The sequence below is a fragment of the Mesoplodon bidens genome (genome assembly GCF_964165515.1).
Source record: "Mesoplodon bidens genome assembly, chromosome: 3".
NCBI classification, from domain to species: Eukaryota; Metazoa; Chordata; class Mammalia; order Artiodactyla; family Ziphiidae; genus Mesoplodon; species Mesoplodon bidens.
Genome location: NC_138178.1, coordinates 146,450,636 through 146,474,745, shown reverse-complemented (window position 1 = coordinate 146,474,745; position 24,110 = coordinate 146,450,636). Strand labels below are relative to the sequence as shown.

Sequence of the window (24,110 nt, the reverse complement as noted above, 5' to 3'; positions counted from 1 at the left end):
GGGAAGAGCCAGAGATTGTGTGGCCAGGCTTCCTGTTCTACTCGGGTAAACCCCTTGTTAGCCAACACCCTTAAACACAGTCCCTCTTCCCTAAGGCCAGGGCCCCCTCATTAGCTGAGAGGGGCTTTAGTGCTGATGGACATTTGCATAACCTTCTTGGGTCCTGGCTCTACCAGTCGCAGAAGGTCAGGTGGAAGGAATCTTAGCCATCATCTGGTCCAGCCCCTTCACTTAACAAATCCAGAAACTGACGCTCAGAGCAGTTGAGGGGCTTAACGGAGGTCCAAGGCTTGTTCTGCGAACACCCACTCCAACCCCATAGGGTGCTGATCGGTTTTGGAGGCTCTGCAGGGCCCAGGTCTCCTAAGGGAGGAGCAGGGAGCTGCAAGGCAGGCACACCAAGAGCTGGGCCAGCTCCACGTGGGCCCTGGAGGCTGTGTGATTTTGTGCACAGCCCTTAACCCCTCTGGGTCAGTCTATGGAGCAGGAATGAGGACCACAGTTGTGCTGCTTCTGCTGTACCTCTCACAGGGTTGCCTTGAGGCTCAACTGAATTCATGGAGAAAGGGCTTGGAGGAGTGTAAAGTGCTGTGGGGATACACGCCCACTCTCAGCTCAACCGCCCCCAAGTTACACTAACATTCCTTAAGACCTGAGAAAAGAGACAGAACACAGGGTGGTGGGGTGAGGGGTAGATACTGGTATATCCAATGTCACGGATGAGAAAACAAACTTGGAAAGATAGAGGGACAAGCCCAAGGTAGGCGGGTGGGAGGTGAGCCAGGTTGCCAGGCCCTGAATCCCATCTTTCATCTGCTCCAGCCAGCAGCTGCTCCTCTCAGGGGTGAGAGGAAAGATCTACACGTACAGAGGACCTCAGATAGTCCTACCCACCAGGCTGAGACTCAGGAGAGAAAACGTACAGCCAGCGGTAACCAACTCTCACCTGAAGGCTTACCGCACTAATCCCTTTACCAAAATATCGCTTCATCCTCAGAACGACTGTATATGGTTCTAATAGAACAATCAAATTATCCCCATGTTATGAGGATGAACCTGAGGCTTGGAGATGGCGTAGCTTTTACGTGGCGAAGCAAACTCAGACCTGACTGTCTGCTTCCAGAATCATGCTCTTAACTACCAAGGAAGGCAGGGGAGAGAAAAGGTCCGAGCCCGGAGCAGGTGCCATCCTTGGGCAATTCATCGGGAGAGCTGGCAATTTTTTTCAGTGGAAGAACTCGGCTCCAGGCTGCCTGTTTCACAGGGTGGTGACAGTAATCCTAATGATGGTGCTTTATATACTGGGAAGGACGGGTTAAGAAAGACCAGCCCTCGGAACACTGTGCAGAGAATTCAGCTCCCCAGTGAGGAGTGTGGTTGGTAAAAATGCCTGTGTTCATGGGGCATTTCCCAGAAATTCAGTCCCTCACACCCAAAGCTACATTCACCCCAAACTCGGTGTCCTCCCCACACCCGACTTCTGCCCCCAACGTGGTGTGCAAGCCCCTTTCGGCCCACCAGAGGGCACTGCACAACACCAGATGACCAACATCTGCTCCATTCCCTACATAACATCTTTCTGCTGCTCGGCAGAGGAGACGGACCCTGCGAAGCTGCCGGCAGCCTGGGGGTGCGTTACTCCACTACTCCTAATTTCTTTTGTGCATTCACCGCTAACCACGTCCTGAGCTAAATTCTTCACAGGCATCAGCTTGTTAAACCTTCACCCCGAATCTGCGAGGCAGACGCTATCATCTCCATTTTGCAGATGAGGAAATTGAGGCTCAGAGAGTTTGGGTGGCTTGCTAAAGATTACAGAGCTAGTAAGTGTCAGGGCTGGATGCTTCCTTTGGGTTCTGTGCACCTGGTGCCCCACAAAGCTTCAGAGGACATCCGGGAGGACTCCTTGAGCTCAGTGGACCCGAGGTCACCACACTCAGCCTCCCCTTGGCCGCTGTGTGCTGCACGGACCTGAACTACCAGGACAGGAAGGGGACTGAGGGCACAGGGGCTACAGAGCTCTGTGATTCCAACCCTACTGAGCCCAGAAGTGCTCCTGGGTGGGCCTGGGGTCTATACTAACACTGGGTAGTCTCTTTCCAATACTGGCCCTCAGCCTGCGCTCTGAGAAATGGGCACAGATTCCAAATGCCAAAGCGTAATGTCACCATACAGGACAATCCCTCTCCTATCCCTTCATCATTTGACAAGGATCTAATGCACAGTTACTGGGCGCCGTGCACCGTGTACCGTGCACTCTGCCTGAGGTTAGAAATTGAGAAGGCACACCCACAGCTACAGGGGAGCTGCAGGGGAGAATCAGGAACGTGAACTGCAAATGCAGTGTGATAAGGCTTCCGACAGTGGCAATAATCTTATGAAGAAGAATAGTAATATTGAACTTCCACGGAGTTCCTTCAATGTCTCAGGCACTATGACAACTGCTTTGACTCACTGTCCCAGTGAATCAGCACAACAGCCCTATGAGGTGGATATTATGATTATTTCCATCTTACAGATGAAGACACTGAAACCCGGGATGGCTCAGTAGTTTGTACTTGGGTGAAAGAACTAGTCTGTGGCTGAGGGAGGGTCCTGGGGACTCAGAGTCGTGGGAACACAGAGAGGCATCCTCATCAGACAGGGGAGCCCAGAGTGATGAGGTCACTCGCTCAGGGCCACACGCCCCAGAACAAAGGCCAGAACCCAGTGATGGAGCGGGCAGGTCCCGAGACTGGGTACCTCATGGTAACTCAGCCACTTCCCCAGCTACCCTTTGGGGTTACACTGTCAAACAAGGGTTATTACGAGAAAAAGCCCTTATGTTTCCTCCAAGGCAATCTCAGCATTTCCCAAGCTTCCATTTCATATAAGTCAGCCGAATTGGTATCTTCAGCCCAGACCTTTCACCGGCACTACAGACCCTCTAATTCTTTGGGTGCATCCGACTTGACACGTCCAAGCCATCCTCGTCACCTTCCCTGTCCCCCTGCACCCGCTCGGCTCTTCCTCCCACGTTGCCCATCTCAGTGAAGGGACCCACTGTCCAGTTGCCCAAACCAACCTTCATCCCTCTATGCACTCAATCACCAAGGCCTGCAGGTCTACCTAGTCACCTCTACCCACTACTCTGCATCCCCTACTGGGTTTTTCATAACTCGGGCCTCCATCACCTCCTGTCTGGACAGCCACAGCCTCCTATTGGGGACTCTACCTCGCTTATCCCCAATCCACTTCCCACACTGCACCAGAATAATTTTTAAGCAAAACTGATGCTCTTGTTTCTCTGACTGAATCCCTTCAACAGCTTCCCCACCGCCCTTGTATAGCTGAAACTCTCTCACCTTGCCTCCTACCCCTTCCCCTCCCCTTCCATCTTCAAACATGCATCTCGGTCACACTGACATTCTTCAGCTCCTCTAGAACTCTCCTCCCTCACCTCTGCAGCTTCACTCTTCACTTGCCTCAGCTCAGAACACTCTTCCCTCCCCTGATCTTTCTGCTTGGCCACCCCTTACTCATTGCTCAGGGGTTGCTGTAGAGCAGGGGCAGCAAACGTATCTGTAAAGGACTAGCTGGTAAGTATTGTAGCTTTGTTGGTCATGTACAATATACAATAGTCTCTGCTGTATATTCTTCTTTTTTGAAAATGACATCCCTTTAAAAACAGAAAAACCACTCAGCTCACAGGCTGTACAGAAACAGGCCGTGGACTAGATTGGGCCCATGGGCTATGGTTGGCTGACCCCTGGTCTAGACATCACCTCCTTCCCAAAGTTTTCCAAGCCCGTCTGCCCCTGCGCTGATGGGGGTGCCCTACGTAGGTTCCTACAATGCTCTGCACTTGCTCCACTGTGACAGAGATCGTTAGGTGTCCACCAGGATTCACGCTCTCCTCCTCTTCCTGGGTTCCCAGCCTTCCTTACTGTGGGGTGTGGTCTAGTGACTGAGTTCAAGCCAGTGAAATAGGAGAGGTGATGTGTGTCACTTCCAGGACTGGCCCATCAACCCCCCACCACAGGCACTGCTCCAGGCTTTACGCCATCTGGCTGGCTGGGAAGGGAGAAGACCCCCAGGGTGACCCTGGATGCCACATAATAAAGATGGCAGAGTCATTCTCAGCCTGAATCTCAGTGACTGCACACGAAGCAATCCCCACTCCTATTCCTTCCCCTGCATACACCACACACACACACACACACACACACACACACACACACACACACACACACACACACACACACACACACACACTCTCCTAGGACCTGGAATCGTGGGGCAAGATGAACTAATATCCACTGTGTTGAGCTGAGCCATTACGTGTGTGGTTCTACTTGTCACTGCAGGCTGGCCTATCCTAATACCCCCTCATAGCACTTACCACAGGGTATGTAAATACTTTAGTATCTGTCTCCTCCATAGACTGTGGAAGGATAGGGACCTTATCCATCCATTCCTCCACTATATCAGGCGTCTAGCACAAAGCATAACACACTCCCAGTAAGTAGCTGAATAAACACACACCTGGGACCTCATCTACTGGGGGAGCCCTTGGCCCCGGGCCCGGGAGGGGCAAGTCCTAGCGGGCCAGGAGCACAGGCAAGCACTCACCTTCTTTGCTAACACCCAGGCAGCCCTTCAGCTCGGGAAGTGAGATGACCTTGTCCTTGTTCAGGTCACAGTAGTCAGTGAAACGCCGGGCGCATTTCTTGGGCTTGGCTTTCTTCTTCACGTAGCGCTTGAAGGGCTTCATTTCCCTCTTGTTAATGTCGTCGCTGCTGTTGCTGTCCAGCTGGCTGAAGTACCAGTGCACCACTCGCTCCTCCAGGGTGTGGCTGGGGTCTGGCTCCGAGAACCTGGGCCACGGGCAGACACCCCCATCCCCAAACACACTACTCAGGATCCTGCAGGAGCCACCAGCCCAGCCTCAGCTGCCTCCCACGTGCTCAGATGCCAGGGCTGCCGGCAGCCAGGCAGAAACGGCTTATCCAAGCCCAAGCCCTCCCAGCCCCAATGAGCCTGCAGCCGAATCAAGCCATCCTTTCCAACTTGAGCCACAAGACTGGACAGTTCGTTCTTCGGGGGTCCCCAAGTAGGTGAGCCCGCCACCCCCTCCGCCATAGCCAGCAACGTTCTCGTACAAGACGGACGCTCAAGACATACTGGCCGGATAGAACCACAGGGATCCAAACGGTCCTTCTCCTAGCCTAGTGTTGTTGCCACACAAGCTGCCCGTTACACGTGAACTCGGCATCCAAATGAACATGACTATGGGAAAGGGTGCTCGGAGCCTGCACCACCCACCCAGTGCCAGTCCAGGTCCTGGGAGGGCCTCCAAAGCAGGAGGCAGAGCCCCTGGCTTCAAACTGCTGTCTTGGCGAAACAGAGCCCAAAAAGTGAAACCGAGCAGCAACAATTCAGTGTGAAGTGTGAAGTGTGAAGCTCCCGTGGGCCGTCCCTGTCAGGTATCAAGCGCGGTAAGAATTGAGGAAAGAAGGCAATTGAGATGGACACAAACAGAGGTTCTACAGCTGGCAAGTCCAGACCTACTAAGCGTGAGTCTGTCCACATAGAGGTTTTAAGACAGGAGGTCCAGGGTGGACCCAGGAAGCCACATGTTAACTAGAACCCCCAGGGGATTCTGCTAAGAAGCACTGGGCTAGAGTAACCGAGAAAGCTTCCCGGTGTCAAGAAGCACAGCGGTGACCGCATCTAACACAGCCCACGTATGCGTGGTGACCGTGACGTGACAAGAGCAATGCCTACACATGTAATGTACACAAGGCCCACCCATCAATTTCATTTACTCATGCCTCATATTTTCCCAAAAAGGATTCAGGGTGCTAGCTGAAACTTTTGAAGCCAATGATGCGTCTCTTCTAGAGGGGGTGACTGGGGTCTCTGGCCAGGAGAACAGAGTCACACGAATCCCATGGTTCCTGCTGCCAGGGCTTGGCACGGAGTGAATGTGGTCCAGGCCCTTTTGCTTAAAGCCCGGGGTAACTTTCCCTTGGCTGGGGGACTAAGGCTGAGGTTGGGAGGTCCATACATTCAAATACTTAGTCTGCAGGGCACTGGGACAGACTACGTGACGACCATGGCTTAGAAGCATGGGCAGAGGTGCTCGCTGTCACACAGGGATCCTGCACCAGGGATTCAGCGCCTGCCAGCACACTCTGAAGCTGTACCTGGCAAGGAAAATACTCAAGGCACTTCCCAGTGCCTTGGGGTTCTTCTCTAGGGTTTGCCGAGTTTTCCAGGAGGGAGGGGACCATCCCTGACACTCCGCTATGAATGAGCCAGCAAACTCCCTCCCCTACCTCAACCCCCAAGTGGCCTCACCATTTAGGGAAAAAGATGTTTCATTACCAAAAAAAAGCCAGGCATCCCTGTTGAATGCCCACTCCTAATTAAGTGGATTGCAGTCTTGGGCAGGTCCCCCTGGGCACCCTGGACCAATTCCAAGAGAGCACAATTAGTGGATCTACCAGCAGGACCTCATCTTGACAGGTCTGGCACAGGGAGCACCTGGGGAAGGTGTGAGGGACCGTCTGCTTCTGGTCCTTGGGGAATCTGCTAGGTCTGTCACAGAAACCAGGCTTGGAAGGGCTTTCAAACAGGCATGGCTCAGACTGTTGTCTCTGCCAGTACATGGTACTTTGGTGGTTTTAAGCTTCCACTATTTTTGCTGCAACATTCACTCTCGAGCCTGCAGGGTATACCAGGCGGGCCCCCGAAAATTCTCTATCAGGATGCTCGTGGAGCAGCAGGGAGGGTGGCCAGCTCCCTCGCAGGGCACCCTGCCTGCCCTCGCCTTCCCCTACACGCGAGGGAGGACCCAGATGCAGGAGGAGAGCCGGGAGGGACCCAGGGGACACACTCCAGCTATTTCCACCCAGGCTTTCTAAGGAGGTCAGGGGAGGGCCTTCCCCCTCGGCCCCTCCCGTGAGGGGGCCACGAGAACCCCTGGCGAAGGCAGCTCTTCCTTTAACCTTTAGGCTCAGCATAGCGTAATGTCTACCTAGAGGCTGGAATAATAAAGCCTCACTTGCTGAGACGGGAAGGGATGAGGTCATCCCACCCAGACGCCCAGCCAGGGGAGGATCGCTGTCTTCAACACGTGTTCCTGGGCTCCCGCCTGCCTGCCCAGTTCTCAGCGACTCAGTTGCTGGAGCTCCCCGCACCTTCCTTTGGGCTAGGCTGCAACAAGAAGCAGCTCTTCTCCCCTGCTACAACCTCTAGGAGTTTCCTCTTAGGCCAGAGAGTGGCTGTCATTTGGCTGCTGCTCCTTTTTCCCTCCCTTCCCTGCCTCCTTGTCTGGAGAACCATGTTCCTGCCCTCCTCACTCCCAGCAGGAGCTCCCCAGCCCAGAGCGGCCATGCCTTCTGCCTGCTACCCCCTGTATGTCCCCCATACCCCGCAGCCGAGGACACATCCCAGGAGACGTCCCCCGGGAGCCCTCCAAGCAGTGCCTCTGCCTCCCTATAGCACTTCTCCAACCGGCAGCCTGCCCTGTGGGCCTGAGGGGCCTGCCTCTGCCCGCCCCCGTCCCCAGCTGGTGTAAGGCACTCTGCTTCTGAAATCCTTTGACTTCCAGAATCCCATGCTGGCCCCTCCCCAAACATCAGAGCCAGGCTCCACACGTTTAGCTAGGCAGCGCTAGGGTCCTACTTTGGAAGCCAAGGCTTTGTCTAGGCCAAGCGCCAAGTACATTTAAGGCAAAGATTTCTCAGCGAGGGTGCGGGGCAGGGGGTGGGATCATGAACCCTCAGAACACGTAAACAAAGCCATAGTCCCTCTCTCTAAAATGCACATGCACCCAGAACTCTGCAGATTTTAGGGGTTTAATGGACTCCCTAAACCCCATCCAAGGTCACGGACTCAAGTTAAGAACCCTCATCTAGAGGGAAGGAGACTCCAGCCACGACCCCAGAAGAATAAGTCCGAACCTTCTGGAAGGAGATCGGGTGAGACAAAAGACAGTAACTGGGAGGGGGTTGGGCGTAGTTTTCATGCTTCCAACCAAGCATACTAGAAAAAAGAAGACTACTGAAGGCATCTGGCTCAAAACGCTGAAAATGAGGTTTCTGGCTTCACAGCAGCCTCAAGTCCCCAAACTACCATGCTTCATGCAAGAACTAGTTAAGACTGACATCTATCAGGAGTCCTGATTTAGCCAAACCAGCAGCGGGCATGTGTGAAAGAAGACACGAGAAGCCTCTGTTAACTAAGGAGAAGCTAAGATCTTCCCGGGGAGTGCTGGATGGGGTGGGGCAAGAGGGCCTCCCAGAGTCTCCAGGAAGCTCTCAAGCAGTCCGTGCTGGAGTCCTTTCCATCACAGCTGGACTCCCCGCAATATACCCCTGACCTCAAAGCCACAGCCCACTGAGCCCTCCAGCTCTTACAGCTTTCTAGCAGTATCCTTTAAAAATACTGGCAACTTGCACTCCCAGTTCTAGGGTTACACTGGCATCAGACTCCCGGCCTCTCTCTCACACATGCCCACAGAACTGGGATGAGAACCGCTGGAACTCAAAGGGGCTCATCAGGCAAGGTCTGGGGACCCTACGTTAGAGAGTGGGATGGTTCTTTTAGGTTCACTTAACAGTGGTGCCCAGGTCCTTGCTGTGGGCCTCCCTACAGGTACAATTCCACTTCCATTAAAAGGGCTTATTGGGTGTGTAGAGGTTCCAAGTTTCCTCGGATATGGTGTGGAGAGACACAGTGCAATGTTGGCGTCAGCCCCACCTCTGGGCTGTTTTGGTGGCCGTCCTGTTGCCTCCCGTCTCCAGGGATGAGGGAAACCACTAGAGCCAGGTCCCTCCCTGGACTGGCCGGGCCCCACCGAGTCTTCTCCCAAATTAAGAGGCGGCAGGTGCCACCCTTCCCCTTCAGCCCTCTCAGTGTCGCTTCTGCAGCCTCAGCCCGCCGGGCCTTGGCTGCAATGCACAGCTGGAGAGTCAGCCCCTTTTACCACAAGGAAACTGGCGCTGGCCAAGATCTTGGGCCCAATTCCGCTGTCCCAAGCAGTTTTAAACAAGGTGAGGTGGGATGGCCTGGAGGCACGGGCCAAGCCAAGCAGGTCAGCTGAGCCCCATCTGGAGCCGGGTCCAGGCCCTGCCAGCTGTGCGGGTGGGTAGAGCTGGGAAATGCCAAGTCAGCCGCATTCCAGCTTCCTCCTTGCAAGAACATCAACAAGTCACCGCACTGGGCAGGAAGGAGGAAGCCTCAAGACCCACGGTCTCTTCTTGTGGGACCACGGGAGGGGCAGCGAGGCTTACGCGGCCCAGCCCAGCTCCTCTCAACGTTGACTTTTTCTAGGGTGGAGTGGAGAAGGGAGAGGGTTCCCCTGCTCTAGAAGGCTCTGCCAGCTAGGATCTCAGAACTCTCCCTTTGGGACTGATAAATGCTGATGGGAAGGCTGATTTAGCCGGTGGGGTGAGGCGACGGGGGCGGAACTCTGCCTTCTGGAGCGGGAAGGACCAAGAGCATAATTCAATGATCTAACAACCCTTCACTGAGAACAGCCTCATCTAATGATACCTGCAGGCCACCCCCTCCCAGGCACTAGCCACAGATGTTTCCATGGATACCCCATTCTACTTTGCCTATTTTTAGATTTGGGCAGCACTGCTTTCCCCCTAAATCAGGCTAGAAGACCAGAAAAGGAAGTAGATATCTCCCTCTTCCACTCCCTACATCCAACAAGTCTTCAAATCCTATTGATTTCATTACTAAAGCTTCAGTAAATCATCCCGTCCACCACAGCTTTAGTCCACATTCTCATCACCTTTCCCTCTGGTGTAGGCTGTAACCTTCCTGCCCCATTTAGCTCCCCTCTCCCCGTCTGGCTTCCATAGGAATGCCCATCTAGTCACATGGCTCCCTGTGGCCCTCTCTGGCACGAATCACAAGACCCAGCATGATCTGGGCTCTGCCCAGCTCTACAGCCTCATCTCCCGACTGTCCACAGCCTGCCTCTCAAGCTTGAACCTTACTCCTCACAATTCCTTCCACAGACCCTACCTCGTTCATACCTCGCTACCCCTAGGGTCCCTCTGCTGGGATACCCTTATTCCTGGTCCATCTAGGTCGGGGCATTTTCTTACTCGTAAGTGAAGATGTGGCTTAAATGTCACCTCCTGTGGAAAGCCTTCTCTCACACGCCCTCCCTCCCCTGAGTCCCTGCAGGACTTCATCTGCCTCTGTTGTCACATTGGCTTTACAGCGCACTCACGTGATTACATAGCTCTTCTCCCAGGAGCTCCATGTCCTCATCCCTGTATGTCCCCAGAACCCAGCACAGAGCTTATGCCAGGGGTAAGATGTAAGAGTTTGTGCAAAGCTAAAACCTCCAAGCCTGACAGGTGGTGGTTTGGGGGGAAGACACCCTCTTTTCCGCTCAGCCCAGACATCCTCCCTGTCCCTTCTTCCCACTGTCCCCAAATGGGACTGTTTCCCGCTGGCCCCAGCTGGTGTCCAGCTTTAATTGCCAGACCCTGAGAGGACACAGGAGAGATCAGCTGTGGCTTCCTGGACCTTGTGCTTGCAACCTCAATTCTACCTGAATTGAGAGCCAAGGCCCAAACCCAGGGACCCTGGATTCCGTAATTCCCTTCGCCAGCCCTGCTCCAGATGTGCTGCCCTCTGCCTTGGCTCTTCCATTGTAAAAGGGTGCCTGACCAGGGGCTGTCCACATGGTGCCCAAGTCCCTTGGTCCCAGCCAGGGCACTGTAAGGCCCTGGTGACAAAGAAGCCTTACAGTGAACTTCAGGGCTAGATCTGGCCTCATAATCAGTCTTGAAGTAGTTCCTGGACCCTCTGACATGTGCCAAGAAAAAGAGGCCTTATTGAGACATCCCTCTCTGTATCCAACAGGGATCCATCCATCTATCCACCCATCCTTCTGGTTATTTATTCATTTAACAAATATTTACTGAGCACCTACTGTGTGCCAGGCACTATCCTGAGTTCTAGGAATACAGCAGGGAAGAAGGCAGAAAACGCTCCTTCCCTCATTGAAGTTCAATTTTCATTGGGTAAGGGGAGACGGATACAAATAAACAAACCAGCAAAATATCAGATAGGGATAAGCACTAGGCTGAGAATTAAAAAGCGGTGTTGTGGGCTTCCCTGGTGGCGCAGTGGTTGAGAGTCCGCCTGCCGATGCAGGGGACACGGGTTCATGCCCCAGTCCAGGAAGATCCCACGTGCCGTGGAGCAGCTGGGCCCGTGAGCCATGGCCACTGAGCCTGCACTTCCGGAGCCTGTGCTCTGCAACGGGAGAGGCCACAACAGTGAAAAAGCGGTGTTGTGATAGAGGGTGACAGGGCTGCTCCTTTAGTTTGGATGGTCATTGAGAAGATGATATTTAAATGGAACAGCGGGGCCAGTCACGGGAGGATGGGGGACTCACATTCCAGGCTGAAGGAGCAGCTGGCCCATAGGGAGGCCCTGGGGCAGGCAAGAGCTTGGCCTGTTTGAGGACCTGAGAAGGACCAGTGGCTGGAACATAATGACAGGAGGGAGCGGCACATGAGAGGAGGGTGAGCGCCAGCAAGACCATCCTGCACGGCCAGTTCGTGGTCAGAGTTCGGGCTTGCTTTTTCAAAATATATTAGGGAGACCTGAGAGGGATTTAAACTCAGTAAAACCGGTAACCCTGGCCGGCCACCTCCCTGTATAACTGATTCTTTCTCCTTCTCTCCGCAGGCCCACTCCCACTTCCTTGATTTCTAAACTATTTCTTGATACATCTTGTCTGTCTTTTGATTACAAGTCTAGCCTCCAGGTAACGCAATTACCAGATGCAGTTCAAACCTTCCATTCTCATCAAAACCAAACACGGTCAGGTTCACATGAGCTTGAAATGAAAAACGTGTTTAGGAAAAAAAATTTTTTTTAAATTTCTCCCAACATTATATTATACCTAAAAGAGGTTTTTTGGAAACCACAGCAACAAAAACTCCCTTCCCTAAGGACACACTGGAATTAAAAGCATTTAGGAACTTCTTAGTTTTTATTTTCTGTAAAAATTTCTTCAGCCTGCGATCTGAGGGTCAAGCGTCCATCTGAACTTGCCCTGGCAGCGAGCCTACCTGTGATTTTGGCCCCCCTGGCCCAGGACCTAGCTGGTTTTGGTCCTTTCCCTGGCACTGAAGGCTGCCTGGATCCGAGGCCAGGCCGGGCTCAAGGGCTGGGCTCCCGCAGAAGCAAATGCGACGGAGGGTGAAGTCCTGTCTCCTTAGAACCCAAGTATAAGCACCAGGCAGGCTCCCTGAGCAGTGGGTCAGAGCCAGCAGCCCTGGGGATTTGTGGGTGGAAAGCACCCAGACCTGGAATGGTTAAGGCCATGCCCCCTCCTCGTTTCTTTTTTCCCTCTCTTCCAAAAACCATAAATAGCTCATACCCATTTCTGCATGAAACAACAGGTATGTTTTCACATTCCAAGCATAAATAACAAAAAGGCATATAATACTGAATATGCCTTTTCGTAATTTTCTCTCCCTCTTCCTGGAGATTCGGACACAGCCCTCTCTATTTTAGACTTCCAGTTGCTGAGCACCGTGGGCTGCCTCTGGGCAGTTCTCATCTGCCGACCTGTCAGACCCTGTCTCCATCTTTTCAGACTTATTGCTGTGCTCCTTCCAGGGGAGGCCTGGACCCTTCCACCGGGTGAGCAAAACAGAGCGGGGCCAGAAACCAGCCTCAGAGCTCAAAGGACCATGGGGGTGGCTGAGAGCAAGCTCCCTGGACAAGCAGGTTCCTAGAGTGGCAACCCACAAGGCAGCCACTGCACTCACTATGATGTGACATAAAAGTGGGTTTTCAGGATGGCTGCCCTTGTCTGCCTCGGGACACAGAACCACTGACAGCTGTGCTGGGAGTCCTGGTTCCCACCCCAGATACACGCCCTGCGGTCGTGCTGATCGCTGCTGAGGCAGTCACACTGGGGCCCTTCCACCGGCCTGGGGGCCTGCGCCTGTCCTGTGGTGGCACTCCTTGCCCTCTGACAGCTTTGCCTCTGGGGAGATGCAGAGGGACTAGCGCTCCCTCCTTGGTGAGCCATGTAAGCTGAGAGTCGGGCTGCCCATCCCTGCCAAGCACATGGCACTTCCCGTTGCTAAGGAGCCAGAACTCTCCCTACTCCTGCCGTGCCTCCCACTCTGGCTTCATAATGGGAAGCACATCTCACAGGCCCTTTGGGACCTGCATCCTCTGTGTCATCTACCACCAGTGTCATCTCCTCCACGCCCTCCTCCATCCACCCCAGATCAGCCATACTGAACTACGGACGTGCACTTTCCTGGGGTCACAATGTTCTTTCCTTTTTCCTGGAACGGCTTTCCTTCTTTTACTAGCTGAGTCCTACCTATCCTTCAAAACTCAGTATCACCTCCTCCAGGAAGCCTTCTCTGACTCCTCCAGGCTAAATTAGCGAACGCTTCTCTGTTCTTTCACCTCGCTTCTAGCACTTACCACACAGCTTGTATCTTTCTACAGCCTAGGATCCCCATTAGGCTGCATTCTTTGAAGGCAGGGACATGCCTCACATCCCCGGATTCCCAATCCTTAGCCCAGAGCTTGGTGTGCCATGCACGTTCAATAGTTCTGAGCAGCAGACAGATGAATACATGCGTGCTCTGATCAACTGACCCAATGGGCCCAAATTAGTGAGTGCCGGTGATGCTGGTCGCTGGGGAGCATGTACATTACGGCCTTGTGTCAGGACTGCCTCGGCCAGCATATCAGCTCCTGAACTAAGTTGGATTTGGCTATGGCAGTGTCCAATCCCACTGCCCAGAGTCCCTTGGGATTCTCAGGTAGCCAAAATGGCACGCGGCCCCTGCCTTCTCAGAAAAGAAGAAAGCCACCAAGTGCTCTGGACGCCCTCCCTGCCATCCCTGTCCCCATCGTATGCCCATCCCCCTCCCTGCCATTCTGGACTCACTCTAGTGCATCCATTTCTGAGACTGAAGTGCTGGAAGTCTCCCAGACATTCCTGGATTTGCCTATAATCAGGTAACTACAAGCTAGAGGAAAGCAACTCCCAAAGACTAGAAAGGGGAGAGGGGCGGCGAGATTTTTGGTGGAAGGTGAGACAAAGTCACAGCTACGCGGTTTCAGGAAGAGGATCAACTTCCAGCTCTTGTTCAACCCCACCCCCCCACTCTCCCAGGGACCTGCAGCATCTGAAAAGTCAGGGGCCCCGTGGTCCCACTGGGCCTGAGTCCTGCTCGCATTCTCACCTCCCACCTCCAGTGGGTGCTGCTGAGTTAATGGCCTGCACCATATCAGTGGTGAGAGCATCCAGTAAGCTGGTGATAAATTCCATTTTCTTCCCTTCTGGACAGCCTGAAAGACAAAGTGAGATTTGAAGGCAGATGCCAAGTAAATGATCAAGTAAATAGCTTCCTCAACTACCACTGTTTCCTCAACCTCTCCAAGTCCTTCTTGTCCAGCTAAATCCACTTTGGGAATTGTCCACAGCTCAGATGATTCTCATAAACCTCCATAGTTCCTCGACCCACAGCCCGCAAGGGGCCGATAGACCAAATGGATAATAATGCTCTCAGTGTCCTTCCATTCCTCAAATGTTTGCTGAGTATCCACTCAGGCACTATGCTAAATGTTAGGGATATTGTTATACACACGGTTCTTCTCCTCGTAAAGTTCATAGTCTACTGGGGAACTCAAGCGAGTTCTGGTACAGGAGGACGGAGCGACTCTAGCAGCAAGGACCAGGTGCTGAAGGGGCACGAGGAATGCAGAGAACTCCAAGGTCAAAGTTGACTCAAGTAGATCTACCTGTTTACCTATCCAAGAACCTCCTTTTTTCACATCTCTCCTCATCCAGCTTAGATTATAATTATCAACCCTCCCTTATAAGTACTCTCAAACCCTTTGTTTCTCTATTCCTCACCGTGTGATTCCAGCAAAACCCCAAGCATGGGGCTCCCCTGGTGGCGCAGTGGTTGAGGGTCCGCCTGCCGATGCAGGGGACATGGGTTCGTGCCCCGGTCTGGGAAGATCCCACATGCTGCGGAGCGGCTGGGCCCGTGAGCCATGGTTGCTGAGCCTGCGCGTCCGGAGCCTGTGCTCCGCGACGGGAGAGGCCACAACGGTGAGAGGCCCGCGTACCGCAAAAAAAAAAAAAAAAAAAAAAGACTACAGTGTTCTGAGCCATCAATATTGATTACTCTTATTGTAACTCACTGGCAGAGAACACTATAAATAAGGGAAACCCAATCCAGCAGCCACTTAGAGGTCCTGGGTTCCTGCCTGTGAGTCTTGTGTCATACCCCAGTGACAGTTCTGGGCCACCAGGAATCATTGCCCCTCAGGACAGCCTTTCCCCGTGAGCTATCTTCTCTTTGCAGCCCTGGGAAAAAGGGTCCACAGCCCCCAGATCATCGTCCCAGTCACCCTTAGAGAAAGAACTGTAGAGCTTTCAAGGGTAGGATTTTAACCCGGTGACTACATTTCAAAGATAAAAAAGTAAAAGCAAGGAGGAGAAACAGTGTGCTCAAGAGCACAGGACTAATTAGGAACAAATCCCAGACTGGATGCAGATCCCACGGCTCCTGCGATGCCCCTGCCCAGTGTCCCCGCTCCATCTTACAGATGGGGAAGCAGACCCAGAGGAGGGCGCTGCTTCTGCATGATGAGGGGCTGGAGGAACAGGAAGAGGTGAAGGCACCAGCAAGGGGTAGTGTCGTCTCCCACCTGGCAGCTCCCTGTCCTTGAAGGGGTCGTCTACCTCCGCACTCTTGGCCCTGGCGTCACTCTCACAACTGGGCATCACGTAGCTGGGAAGAGAGAGATGCAGGGGGTGAGGAGGGGCTGGAAACTGAGCTGACTTCAGCCCCTACGACCAGCAATGATCTGGGTGGTCACTAAGCCTAGATCGCCCAGAGCTGGCAGCAGAATATCTCCTGTACTGTCCAGCAGCTACAAGGCAATCCCAGCATCGGTGTTCCCACAGAGACATGTTCAGCCATGTCATCTTAGTCAGTCTCGTAGAGCGCTGTTACCTTATGTCTGCACACAGGATCTTTTTGATCCATAGAACCTAGTGACTCAGGCAGGGCAATACCCTTCTCACTGGTGAACTGAGGTTCAGAGAAGTTACCTCCTTTCCCAAGGTCGCCCAGCTAGGAGAGGCCAGACCCGTGACCAGAATCCAGGATACTGGGACCTCATCTGCCCACGAGCAGACATGCTGCTCCCCTAGTGACTCGACTCCCACCAGGCCAGGACAATAAAGCCAGGAGATGTGAGGTTACAGCCGAACAGGAAGCTGTGGCTGTCCTACCCCAGGCTTCACCTGAGGGGTGAGGGGCAGGATGGGCTCTGGGGGACTTACCGTGTGGAGGTCCCGGGCAGCGGGCGCCCCGTGTCCACCAGCACACACCAGCAGTAGCCAGTGGATTGGTGGCACTGCACTGGCTTATAGAGCCCCCCGGGGGCACACTCGGGGATGACAATGCCCTCGCGGGGATTCTGCCGGGCCTCTTCCAGGGCACTCTGTCTCTCCTGGTCACAAGAGTGAACTTTCTCTGCAAGAGAAGACACAGCCTGCGGTGATTCCCACTCCTGTGCCTTCCCTGCCAGGACCTGGCCTGGCCCTAGGGAACTGATGGCTGGCTGGTGAGTCACCAAGGGGAGCTGTGTCTCCCACACCAGCCCTTAGTGAGGGGCTGGAGGCCCAGAACCTCCCTGAGGCCCCCTAGAGGCGGGGGCAGGAGCCCGGCTGCCCTGCGAGCTGACAGCTGGTGCAGGAATGCCCGTGTGTGTGGACACTCTCCCAAGCCCAGATGCAGCAGGACAGGGCCAGGCCACTGCCCTCAGGGCAGGGAGATGTTCTGATGCTTGGCACCCAAGAGGAGCAGGAACAAGGCCCAAACCCACTCCCTTCCAGGCCTCCAACAGGGCTGGACAAAGTAGGCTGAACGGAGCCGAGCTGATTACACAACACCGCTTCCATCCAGCGCGCGAGAGAGAAACAGGCCTGCAGGAAGGTGTCTGTACTCAGCGGCCTCACAAACTACGTCAACATCTCTGAACAGCCAAACCTGGTTTCTCCAGAGTCAGGCCCAGGCTGAGGCAGTGCATGGTGTCCTGGGCCAGGCCTGGGGACCTCAGACCCACACGACCCCTGACCAGTCAACCTGCCTGACTTCCCTTTCTTGTTTCTCTGTTGATTCTGTGGGGATTTTTTTTTCTTTTTTCTTTTTAGTTATTAAAAATAAATAGCATTAGGTTCCTTTTCTTGTTATAAAGAGAAATTTGAAAAAACCCTAATCCCACCAAAGTTAAACACTACCTGCCCTGGACCTTTTCTTTTTCAGGTACACACACATAAATACATATGCACACATCTACTGAGGGTTTTTTTTAACAATAAAAGGGACCACATCATATTCCTGTACTATCACTTTTTTGATCTACTTATTTATCTCTTTATTTATTTACTTTATTATCACTTTCTTTCTTTCATGAACAATATTCTGCAACTTTCCCCTTGAAGAAGATGACAGGAATCGTCTTGGGTATCCCATGATATTTTCACAGTGTTTTACAAAAATACCATTCCAAGAGCCAGGAATTTGGTATCAGCAATGTGGAGATTCATCCTGCTCACTGAACAACAGCACAAATGATGAAAATCCAGAAGCTCAACTCTGAAGGAGCCAGACCCTTTGAAATAATAACTCTGATAATGATACACATATGAACCGGACAGATGTTGAAGCAGACTGTAGGTGCACACAGAGACACAAAGCAGCTCCATGCTGTCTTAGAGGGAAGTCAGATGATGGCAAATGATTTTTGTCTCACTCTGAGGAAAAGTGCTTCAAAAATTCTCATTGCAGGGTGAGGGAATATTCCCTTAAGCGCATAAAAATATCTGAGAGTCAGGAGACAGGTATGAATAGCACATTTGCTATTAAAATATAATACTGATCTGGAAAATGAAAAGGAGAAAAAAGAACTATTGTTTTCATAACACAAACACAGCGAAACTAAACAGAATCTCCTTAGTTAGAGGAACAGGAGTTTAAAACAGTTGACAGGCACTAGACTCGAGATTCTGAACCCAATTATAACTACCACCAGAACTGCCCCTAAGAGGCAGCTTAGGAAAGAGACATAAACTGATTGGAAGAGGGGGGGCCATGGGGAGACCTGGCCTGAAGACCCAGAATTTTGAGTTCGGCCCCTGGCTGGAATGGAGCCTGGCACCCTCCAGGGGATTACTCCCAACCCCAAGTTGGTAACTTTCTTTTCCTACCTCATAGTTCATGCCACAGAAAAAGTGACAGAGGAAAAAAACCAAAGGAAAACAGCTTTTTACTGGCACCGCGTTCGTGTAACAACCTCTGACAGAGGCTTTAAATAAAGATCTTCCAGGCCAACATTCTAAAGCCATAAATCAGATGGAAAGCGAGATGCGAACAGAGGTGGAGAAAGCTTCCCCAGAAACAGAGCAAATGATGGACCTGACTTCACACCACTGGGGATCCTGAAACTGCGGGAATGTGGAGACCAGCCAGCCGGGGAGAGGTGGGAACCTGTGGTTTGGGGACTGTCGACAGATTTCTGGAAGTCCTTGAAGGCTGTTCTGAAATGTTTGTAGCCCGCTTCCACAGAGGTTGCGCGGAGTTCCACGGAGACTACTACAAACCATACAAATGGTGACACTCGATAATTTGGAAAAACTGGGGGTTAGCATGGAATTCGAGAAAAGGTGAAATGCAGGGTTTATTATCTTTATCTGCTTGCTTATTACTTTATGACGATCCCTGCAAGTTCAAGTGCTCCTCTAAGAAAGAGACAGGAAAGGTTTATAATCATAGCACTAACTGTTGGCGAAGAAAACACAGAGAGTTTGTCTTCCAACAGAGAAAAAACCTCCCCTAAAATCCTCTTTATACTACTAACAGTCAAAGCAAATATTCATTGAGGAGCATGTGCCAGGCAGGCGATAGACTAGGGGCTTTACTTGCCTAATCTCTGTGTCCGTGTGAAGTAGGCACCGTTATTATGCCCATCTTGTAGACAAGGAAGCTGAGTCATGGAGGGATCCATGAATTTTCCCAGTTCACTCACCCCGGAGAGAGGAGGGCTGGGGCTCCAGTCAAGGGCTTCTGACAGTCAAGCCTGTCTTGCTGAATTCTAGACAGAGGTTACTGTCTCTAATTATTTGCTTTCGGGGAAAAATACATTTATTTTTATGGTGTGAAGATCTGCCAGGCCAGTCGCTTTGTAGACTGCCCCAAATCTGCTGCATTTGAAAGCAAATGTGTAAAAACAGGTACTTATCCATTTGAAACAGCACTGCTTCTTCTGAACCAACGATTTTCTCAGCTTAAGCACACTCCAAACCTTGTACCCTCATATTTTTCCCTCTTTGCCTCGGAACCGGAACCCCTAAGGCCAAATTTGTAACTCACCCACCATTTACAGACAGTACATGAATAATAATGGCTAACAGCTACCTGAGTATTTATGGTGTGCCCAGCTCTGTACTGGGCACTTCCACTAACTCACTTCAAACTCATCACAAGCCTCTAAGATAAGCGTTATTATTATCCTCACTGAGCAGACTGGCTGTGTGATTTCCTCAAGGTCAACAACTAGGAAGTGGCAGAGCCTGGACTCCAGCCCAGGCAGTCTGCTCCCAGGCCATGGCCTTCACTTCTCTTTAATATCAGCTCCCACTGCCACGTGCTAACCTGATTTTTAATCTAACCTATGTTTTTCTTTTACTTGGTGTGGTAGATCGTTACAAAATGGTACCAGTGAATTGCACCTCCCTGTATTCGTGCCTTTGGGTAAACCCCTCCCCGCTGATTCTGATTTGCTTTGACCAATGGAAAGGACAGGGGTGACAGTGTGTGGTTTCCAGACCTCGGCCTGAAGAGGCCTTGTAGCTTCTACTTTCCCTTTCTTGGAATCCACCCTGAGACCACCACATAAGAAAGCCAGTCCAGCCTCCAGGAGGATGAAAGGCCACATGGAAGAAAACCAGAGCAGCTCAGCCCACTGCCAGCACCAACTGCCAGGCGTGTGCGTGAAGTCATCTTGGACACCCCAGCCCAGCTGACCCTCCAGCTGGACAAGTCCAGGAGTGAGTGCAGGTCGAATCAGTCAAGGAACCACCCAGCCAGTCCACAGACACGTTAGAAAGAATAAATTATTCTTGTTGTAAGCCATTATATTTCTGGGTGGTCTGTTACACAGCAATGGATAACTGAAACACTTAGACTTGCTCAACTCTTTACCCCATGAGTGTTTTTGCAGCCCTCTCAGACCCTTCAGCCAATCAATCAATCAATCAATCAATCAACCAATTATTCCTTCAGTTCTTCTCCAGACCTCATGCAAATACTAATCGGTACATACCAGGGGGCATAAGCTTATTCTGTATCTGAGGACCCAGAAGGCAGCCCCATCCTTAGGGCCACTGTCACCCTCTGCCCTTCTCAGTCACCTCCCAAATGAACCTTAAAATTCACAACTATCAGATTTTCCAGATACCAAGAAGTCACCTTCCAGAATGCAAGCCAGGGGATCTATTTCAAGGGCCTCTTCATGACCACTGGTTCAGAGAGGAAGCTCCTCAGAAGTGGATACTCACTGTTCTAAAACATTCCGTCTCTGCTCAGGGAAGTTCAGGGAAAGATGACAAGATTAGAAGGTCTGGCCTGATAACTGTGAGAATGGGCCGGGACCATGTGCAAATAGTTGGAAGACATAAACAGCGGGGGAGAGGGAAATATCAGGGCTGTCCAGGGCGACACGGGAATACCTAGCCACACGTTCGTACACACCCACACACACCCAGCCCCTCTAATCCTATTCCGAGAACCAGTGAGAGCCGGTTCACTCCCCACCTGGCAGTGGGTGGTTTAAATCTCACTCACAAAACTCTGACCGCCTGAGAGAAGAAACACAACAGAAAAGTAGCCTGTGGAAGGAATGAGAACGCGGTCCAGCCCTTGCCACCGGAAAGCACACAGCCCTCTATCCCAACAATCACACAGCAGCCGAGCAAAGCAGGGCTAAGGCCGGTTGGGAGTGGGCAGGGAGGGCGACCGGGGAGAGGGAGACCGGGCTGAGCCAGACAACACAAACCCTGTGTGCAGGCCCAGGGCACGGGTTCTCAGGTGTCCAGCCAAGACAGGAGGAGCGTGGAGGACAGCCCCGTCTGCTACGGCCAGCCCCTGCCTCTGTGCCTCTCAGTGACCTGTGGTAATTAGAAGCAAAGGAGAGCGTGGACAGCCTCATCCCTCAGCTAATCCCCAATTTTGACTTTAGCCCACAGTTTATCCTTTGTTTTCTCCTTTATCATCTGTTTCTTTTTTCTTCTTCACTTAAGAAAAAAAGATGTCCAACAAACATAAACATTAAAAGATTCGAGTTTCAGGTCCTTGGACTGGTCTTTCTTTCTGGCTGCTGACTTCCAGAGGAGAAGCTGCTGCAGGAAGGAGCAGACAAAAAAGCTGGGATGCTGGGTAACCCAACACCTGAGTGAGCAGGTATTGGTGAGCCAGTCATATCTTGAACTCTTGGGAGAAAGAGCAGGGGACCCTTATGGTGATGGAGGCCAGGGGAGATGGGAGGAGAGAAAAGGCAGTAGTCAGAGAAGATCACCAGCAGTCAGGGTTCTCCAGAGAAACTGAACCAATAGAAAAAAATAGATAGGTAGATAGATGATAGATAGATAGATAGATTTAAAATATATATATATATATGGATATGGATATGGATGGATATATATATGGAGAGGGAGAGAGAGAGAGAGATTTATTTTAAGGAATTGGCTCCAGGCTGGCAAGCTGGGAATTCAGGTAAGGGTGATGGGGCAGTCTCAAGTCCAAAGTCAATAGGTCAGGCCAGCAGGCTGGAAACTCAGGCAGGATTTCTATGTTACAGTCTGGAGGCAGAACTCCTTCTTCAGGAAATCTCAGGTTTTGCTCTTAAGGCCTTCAACTGATTGGATGAGGCCCACCCACATCACAGAGGGTCATCTGCTTTACTTCAAGTCAATTGATTATAAATGTTAATCACATCTACAATAATACCTTTGCAGCAACATCTACACTAGTGTTTGACCAAACCGGCTACTGTGGCCCAGCCAAGTTGGCCCCTAAAATTAACCATCACTAGGTCCCTATGAAAAATGAGACCAAGAAAAAAGCCAAATCTGACAGAAAACCATACACAGAGAAGCTGAGAAGAGTCATGGGTCATAGAGACATGACTTGGGAAGATGCCTTGATGAATGATGCAATCTTCGCAGAGAAAGAACCAGAAGCTCTCCTCTGAGTGGCGGCTCAGTTGCTAATTAAGGGCTGCTTCTCAGGCTGCCCTAACTAAGCATTGCCTATACTACAGACAAGGGAAGTGGGATGCTGACAGGGCTGAGGGCAATGTCCTGAGAGAGGATGGTGCTCCTGGTGTCTCAGATCTAATGTGAGATCCTGAGTAACAGAGGAGATTAGGGCTCACAGAGAGGATACAGAGGCGGTCGGGGGCCCCCAGGCTCTCACACAGGCTGGTACTGGGTGTACGCTGGTACCATGGCAGGCTCTGGAGAGGTCAGAAAAGTTTTGTAAGACGTAGCAAGAAGAAAGAACTAACCACAGGATCTTAACTTACCCTCATTCCGGGCCTCCTCCATCCCCAAAGCTTTCCCTGGGGGGTCCCACCTAGAGCAAAGCCTCTCTCTGCTGAGTCTGAGTATCTGTTCCCCTGCTGGACCCCTCACCCTTAGCACCAGGACTTAACAAGACTGCAAGCTCCTGAGGGCAAGGACCCTATCGCATACTTCCTGATCCTTCCCCACACCCATCCCTGACCTGCAGCGCCTCACTCATAGGAGAACCACAGAGTCTTGGGTATAAAGGATCCACAGAGTATTTAGCCCAAGAACCCCTCTATTGCTGAATCTCTGCCGTTCCATCCCAAGCCACAGGATTCTGTTCTAGCCTGACACTTCAGTGATGGGACCACCCATCTCTGAGTCAAGGCCAAGTTATGGGGGATGAGACCACAGAGGCCAGAAAAAGAAAATGTGTCCCTTTGACTCATCCTGGGAAATGCCACATTCAATCCTCAGACCATCCAGCACTAGATTTTCTTAAGGGAAAAATCAATACACAGTTACCCGCCTGAAAAACAAGAGGAGCTTATCTATGTTTCATTGCAAAAGGAATCATCCCACTGGGCCAAGAATATTAAAGGAAACACTAGCATTGTGTCGGCTACAGTTACCCTGAAGCCCCTTCAAATACCTCACACCCACTTAGCCTCTTATCAAAAATGAATGAAATGCTGAAGGATAACCCAAAATAACAAGCCTTCTGTTAAAAACAACTTTTCCTGAATCACAACATGAAATTCCAGAGGCGTAAGAAATCACATGGCTCCTGCCTCGGGAGCCTCTGGGTTGGCATGAGTGGCGTGTGCTGTCGGGACAGTTGCAGAGAATCTGGCCGAAGAGGAGACTGCGGGAACAAAAGGAGGGACCAGAGGGACCAGGCTTGAAGGCACTGACTTGCCTCTTTTTGAGGGGCTGGCCCGGGGACTGGACATGTGGTCTCCAAGGAGGAGATGCTGCAGAGTGCACATCTTGGGGAGTGATGCACAGGACATCACTGAACAGCCCTTTCTGTTCATTTGGCCACACAGGGTCAGCACCCATCCCCCGGAGGACTGCTCTTCTGCCCTCCCATCATGTCTGGCACCAAGCTGCCACTTGGCCATCAGCAATCCCCAAGTCTCAGAGTCATCCAGGGACTCCGAGAACACCCTGAAGAGGAGGGGACCTCAAAGAACCATTCCTCAGGGCTCCCTTTGGAACAGACAATGGTCAGGAAAAGAGAGGTCCTGTCAGGGCAGGGAACAGGCAGACTCCCTGATAAACAGAACAAGGTCAGTCCTTGAAACTGTGCTCAGATGTGTATCAAGTAGGGGTGGAGGGAGTGAGAATAGAAACAGAATATGCACAAATTTAAAAGGTCACCTCTTCCACTGGAATGGGTTTCTCCCTTTAATATCATCTAAAGGTCCTTTTCCCCATAGAGTAGGCAGGCGAATGA

The 24,110-nt window shown here is 51.9% G+C and overlaps 1 protein-coding gene across 3 annotated transcripts in view; it reads right to left on the bottom strand.

Annotated features, from left to right (window-relative positions):
- SMOC1 (SPARC related modular calcium binding 1) overlaps positions 1 to 24,110 on the bottom strand; it is a 155,615-nt gene that overhangs the window by 2,581 nt on the left and 128,924 nt on the right. For all 3 annotated transcript variants that reach the window (XM_081229104.1, XM_081229105.1, XM_081229106.1), the window contains exons 8-11: positions 16,367 to 16,559; positions 15,727 to 15,809; positions 14,250 to 14,355; positions 4,612 to 4,856 (exon numbers count right to left, since the gene is read on the bottom strand). In XM_081229104.1, the coding sequence (XP_081085230.1) occupies positions 4,612 to 4,856; positions 14,250 to 14,355; positions 15,727 to 15,809; positions 16,367 to 16,559 (627 nt within the window). The remainder of the gene's footprint in view (positions 1 to 4,611; positions 4,857 to 14,249; positions 14,356 to 15,726; positions 15,810 to 16,366; positions 16,560 to 24,110) is intronic.